Source organism: Lactuca virosa, chromosome 9 (assembly GCF_052849685.1).
Source record: "Lactuca virosa cultivar CGN04683 chromosome 9, Lactuca_virosa_CGN04683_v6, whole genome shotgun sequence".
NCBI lineage: Eukaryota > Viridiplantae > Streptophyta > Magnoliopsida > Asterales > Asteraceae > Lactuca > Lactuca virosa.
In genome coordinates, this window is record NC_136434.1 from 45450391 (window position 1) to 45456229 (window position 5839).

At 32.0% G+C, this 5839-nt stretch overlaps 1 protein-coding gene across 1 annotated transcript; it reads right to left on the bottom strand.

Moving 5' to 3' along the window:
- Positions 1 to 707: 707 nt before the first annotated feature.
- On the bottom strand, positions 708 to 2470 carry LOC145140935 (non-specific lipid transfer protein GPI-anchored 2-like). Its single transcript, XM_079074313.1, has 3 exons — positions 1941 to 2470; positions 1253 to 1312; positions 708 to 984 (listed from the first exon to the last, which is right to left on the bottom strand). The coding sequence occupies exons 1-3, from the start codon at positions 2329 to 2331 to the stop codon at positions 839 to 841; spliced, it is 597 nt and encodes a 198-aa protein (XP_078930439.1). The 5' UTR covers positions 2332 to 2470; the 3' UTR covers positions 708 to 838.
- Between the last annotated feature and the right edge of the window lie 3369 nt (positions 2471 to 5839).

A 5839-nucleotide genomic window follows, 5' to 3' on the forward strand; every position in this document is an offset into this window, starting at 1 on the left:
GGCGGTCTGAATAAAAAAATATAACCTTTTAAAACAAATCCGTCCGTGGCCAAAGTAGGAAATGAAAGAAAAAATGTGGCGGAAATGAGAAACGCGAAACTTTCCTGTTCTTCACCATTTTAACAATTAATAGTATATATAATATAAATGCATTTAACATTGTTTGATATTTAATATTTATTAGTATATAATAATTTGTATAACAAAGAATCTATAATTTTTAATGATTTTTAATGATATTTGAATAAACATGAACTCCACTAAATCTAATAATTTATATAATAGCATATAAAATATGTCACTAAAACATAATAAAAGATAATGGCGTTACAAAAAAATACGTTAATAAAATTGTTTGCCAACAAATGTCATTTTATTTGAAATGCGGGTATCATAATTAGGATTTCGTTTAAATAATACCATATGGATCTCGGGGCATTGCTTAAATAATACCACATGGATCTCGGGGCATTGCTTATTATTTTTGCAAAAATACCAGATATTTTGTTTATTTTTTACTTCTCGATTAACAAGTGGTTGTTTTTGTTAATATCTCTGACAAAAATATGATTTTTGGTACGTTGGGATAAGAATTGCATTTTGGTGGTATTATAACATCATGTTAGTGATTTTTTATTTTTTATTCTTTTGATGTTGCGGTTGAAGTTGGCCTGACATAATAATCCCTACAAGCTACAAACAAAATATATAAAACTCACTACATATTATTGAGTAAATTCGAGCACGAAATGTGTGAATTAATGTTACATACATATGATATAATAGAATAGGAAAAATGTGGACAATGAGTTGCATATCGTAAAGTAAAAGAATTAAATTAAAAGTAGTATGCTATGAAGATAGCAGCCGCTAAACAAATTAGTGTCGAAAGATCGTGAATTGCAGAGCTAGAAGCTCCATTGCTGCCACCGTTTCCAGATGCAGTTGGGCTCAAGCCTTCTTCTCCAGCTGGCCCTGGACCACCTGTTTAATTCATAATCATTAACCCCAACATAAAAATAAATTAGCCAGCGTATATGTATATTATATTTGTCTATAAAGTGACACATATCAACTTTTTTTGTTTTCATGTGATGACCAGTCATTGAGAACCCGGCCCAATGCAAACGAGGGTTAATATGCTTTCATGTAGTTTGTGGTATTATAAAAGGAAACATAATGTTGTTTATAAAACTAAATCATAATGATGGTGTTATCTAAATTAGAAGTAAATATTCTTGAAACCAGTTACCTGCTGTTGATCCAGGTGCTTCACTTGCTGAGCTAGGTGTGGGAGCTGATACTGGAGAAGCTGTGAAATATCAAAGAAAAAGAGAAAATGTACATTAAGAGATTTGAACCCATGATTTATGAGTGTGCCAAAAAACCATAAAACCCTATTTTGTGAATTCTTAAAGGATATGAATAAATGATTTATAAAGTTTGGAGTTATTCAATGTATCCGTACACGTAGACAAGATAATCCAGCAACTTTAATATATTTCGGTGAATCAGTTAATGTGAAAGAGAAAGAAAGTTAATGGTATTGCGAATTCAAAAGTGATATGAATTAAATAATCAATGATATATGTAGTTTGGCCAATCTCCTTAATTTTTGACCTTTTTATACATGTTATACATAATTAATGTAATAACTATGCTTAACTATGACTAAATGTAGCAATCAAATATTTTTAAAGAAAGCGATTTAGAAGATCATCAAAAGTTTCAGCACATTTTTTCTAAATCTTGTGATATGACCAATTAGATATAAGATTAATTAGTCAACTCGAGTATGGAAAGACGAAAGACTAACATTCCAGTTGTCAACTCCAGTTGCTAAAATAGAGTACTTACGTTTTCAACATTGATTTCGAAACTGATAAACTAATTAGTAGCGACATAAAACTAAGCAAACAAATGGTAGAGAGATAATTAACCTGAAGGACATGCGTTAATAGAAGGAACTTCTAATTTACAAGCACTAGGAAGCATGAGAGCACGATTGATATCTATTCCATAATCTTTAGCAGTACTTCCACCGACCAGTTGACACAAGCATATAGGGTTGCTTTCTAGCAACCCTGCAACCTCCGGACAACATGCTTTGTCTGGAGTAGTCAGATTACTTCCAATTTGAACAAAACTCAAACAATCCGAAACGTTAAACAATGCTGTCATGCAATCAGGTCCTGGTGCCATCGCCATTGGTGCACCAGGCAACATCATCGGAGCTCCGACTGGTGACTGTGCTTTGAAACATGGAAGCCCGGCGAAAATCAGTCCCACCAACATGGCAACGGCCATAATGATGGTGTTTGACTTGACCATGGCCGGAAAACGGTGATGGTAGTGTCGTGGAAGTAAGATTGGAGATAAGGGTGGTGGTGGATGGTGGATGGGAAGTTAATGTGTGAAAGAGTAAAGAAATGGTATTGAAGTGTTGATGTATATAGAGTAGTGATGGTAGTTAGATAGCATTGAGTGAGAAAGGTGGATAGATATGGCCTAATTTCAGCCTGTCCATATTAAATTCCGCTTTCATCTCCAACCTACCTACGCTTCTTTATTTGGTTTTTATTTTCCAAAACATTTATGATAGTAGACTTCAACCTTTATTAGGCAGTTGTCAGCTTCAAAAAAGCTTGCATTTTCTATTTCTCTATTTTTAACAAAGATAAATGGCTATTTGATAAACTCTATGAATGAAACTTATGATTCATGGTCACTTTGAATCGGTATGTATTCAGCGTATTTGATAAAGTCTCTGAACGACCTCTAAAAGAATAAAAAACATATGATTTGTCAGAATTCAGCGCATCTGATTCAGTCATTGAACGACCTCTAAACAAAAAAAAATAAAATAGAAAAACAAAACATCAGAGCCGTTAAGAAACCCTACATTCTATTTAACCATTACAATGTTGGAATCAACACTTTTATCAAGAACCACCAATAAAATATCAATCCATATGTAATGTTATGTTCAATATTCGTATGCATTACACATTATGGTCCCATAGGCATCGGATAATAGGCCATTGCAAAAGTCGGTGATATTTTTCCAGACCAAGTAAACGGTTGAAAGTATCCAAAAGGCATATAGCTTTTATGTCAACTCGTTTAGAAAAAGCAACTTGTTTTTGGTGCAACTCTCTACACCAATATGTGGCCATCAATAGTGGAATTTCATTTGTGAATCCCATTATGTCAAACTTTTTTTTAAATATTTTCGCTTTCTCACGTGTGTATATATATATATATATATATATATATATATATATATATATATATATATATATATATATATATATATATATATATATATATATATATATATATATATATATATACGTTCAGGTGTTTTAAGTAATATTATGTTATTGTATGCATAAATGTGGACCAATCAAAATTAAATAAAAAATTAAATAATTAAATAAATAAATAAGGGTAATTTAGTAATTTGTTTGGTAACTTCCAAAATTAATCCATATAATCATGGTATTGATTTTAACCTAATCCCTTCTGTTTAAATCTCGTTCCCCTATTTATCTAAATCTCGTTCCCCTATTTATCTAAAACTAAATGTTGGCCGATCTGCAAAGGAAAAAGGATGCCATCATGAGGAATCTCGCAGGCGGCTAATCCGTTTCTTTCTGATCGATGGCGAAGAGGGAGATGAGAAGGAGCAGCGAGGCTAAGGTTCACCAGTGTCCTGATCATGGATGACAGAATGACGATGACTGAAAGTACCTCTCTTAACATCATGACCACTCAACCTCACATGATTCCCCTCCACCAGCAAAGTCGCGAAAGCAAGGGCTTCTGCAACCGCCCAATCAACACCCTCCCCTGATTCGATCATCTTTAATCGGTCGCCCCTGTTGTCGCAATCAACAGCTAAGGTTCGTTTTTGTCCGATTTTTCCTGATTCGATCATCTTTAATCGGTCGTCCCTGTTGTCGCACTCAACAGCCATGGCTTCTATCCTATCAGGTGCTCGACAAAATGCTGCAATGAAGGAACTGTCTATCAACTTGATAAAATCAAAGTGCTACATGAGCGCAGGTGCGCTAGGGTTTTTTGTTAGGTGTTTAGGAGGCCTAGGGATGGTTAACGAGGCTAATGAGTTGTTCGATCAAGTTAAGGAATTGGGTTGTGTTCCAAATAATGATAGCTATAATTCACTATTGGAAGCTATTTCCAAGTCAGGGTCTGTAGATTTAATGGCTATGAGAATGAATGGGATGAAGGATAATGGATGGAAGCCTGATAAGTATACTTTGACATCTGTGATTCAGTGTTATTGTAAAGCAGGCAAGTTTGAACAAGCTTTTGAAGTGTTTCAGCAAACTGATTAATGGAATTGGGTAGATTCTTACGTTTTCACAATCTTGATAATCTCATCGAATCTTTTACTGTTTGATCGTTTACATCTACAGATGTCACCAACCCCAAATACATTGTTTTTGTTTATAATATTGCCTTGAATTGATGTAATTTATTGATTTTAAAAGATGAGGTGCACCTAATTGTTTAAACTTTGAATTATCTAACCATTTGTTTTTCAACAGAGTTGTAGGTGGGCTTGTGATCGCGTTTTTTCTTGAAAAGGCTAAAGACATAGCTGATAGATTGCTCCAATGGTTGGGCTGTTCTCCCATTAAAGCGGTACGTGAGTTGGTTCGTCGTGAGATAGTTCGTTGATGTGTTTTAGGGGTCGATTATCTTCTCCTTTCTTTCGAATTTCAATGCCTGTTCGTTGATTGGGTATGTTTCTTTTGATTGGGTTTTACAAGTTAAATAGATAAAAAAAATCAATTATCTTGATGATCTTATTGTATAGTTGTGAATTTTGATAGATATGGAGTACATTGTGATCTAAGGGAAAGAAAACATAAATGTGTGGTACATTTCTTGAGATTGACATGAAGAAGATAAAAAGAATCATGAATTCCAATTCTGTTGGAATCTAAACTACAATTTGGTTTTGTTTTGACAGAAGTTGATGCTTGAAGAACGGACCGCAAATTTCAAAGTGATTCTAAGCATTCTCAGAGAATATTGTTCTTACATGATTTGATTCATGGCAGTTATTTTCGTTAAATGTCTAATTTCATGGATGATCAAGGAAAGAGCTATTCTTCTGATAGAATAATCTACAATAGAATGATATGAGTATATGTAATAATATATTCTGCTAGAATATTCAGGTCGAATAATATACATATTTTTATTTGTTATTAGTGAGTATTTCATTGTCATAGAATATTATATAAAGTTTTTACCTTTTTAAGAATGTAATGAAAAATTTGAAGTTGTATCCAAAAATGTGTTATTAGTCGGCGTTGACATTCTCATAGAATATTATTCTAATAGAAATATGTATCCTGAAATTCGTAGAGAATATGATTCTAACAGAATAAAATCGGGTTTAATTATAAAAATTACGTTATAATTAAAATTAAAGTAATTAAAAAAATTAGAATTTTAAAATCAAGAGAGTTAATTATCCCAAAAAATATGGAATTTTCATTTTTTAAATTTATCTCAATTGTCTAAAATACTCTTAGAATGAAATTAGATGGTATTTTTCAATTATCTTTAATTTAATAATATATATTAATCACTTTCTTAAATTAAGTAAAATGATTGGTTCACATTTATGAATACAATAACACAATAATTAGTTTAAATAGAATAACCTAAGCCTCTCTCTCTCTCTCTATATATATATATATATATATATATATATATATATATATATATATATATATATATATATATATATTGTAATTTTATGTCTAACTTGTACATAATCTTAATGTTCTTGTTTTTT

Excerpts from the sequence above, each read along its gene's own strand:
- LOC145140935 (XM_079074313.1), bottom strand. The coding sequence starts at position 2,331 with ATGGTCAAGTCAAACACCATCATTATGGCCGTTGCCATGTTGGTGGGA. Across the intron at positions 1,313-1,940 it reads TATTAACGCATGTCCTTCAG|CTTCTCCAGTATCAGCTCCC; the intron begins GTTAATTATCTC and ends GATATTTCACAG. Across the intron at positions 985-1,252 it reads AGCACCTGGATCAACAGCAG|GTGGTCCAGGGCCAGCTGGA; the intron begins GTAACTGGTTTC and ends TGAATTAAACAG.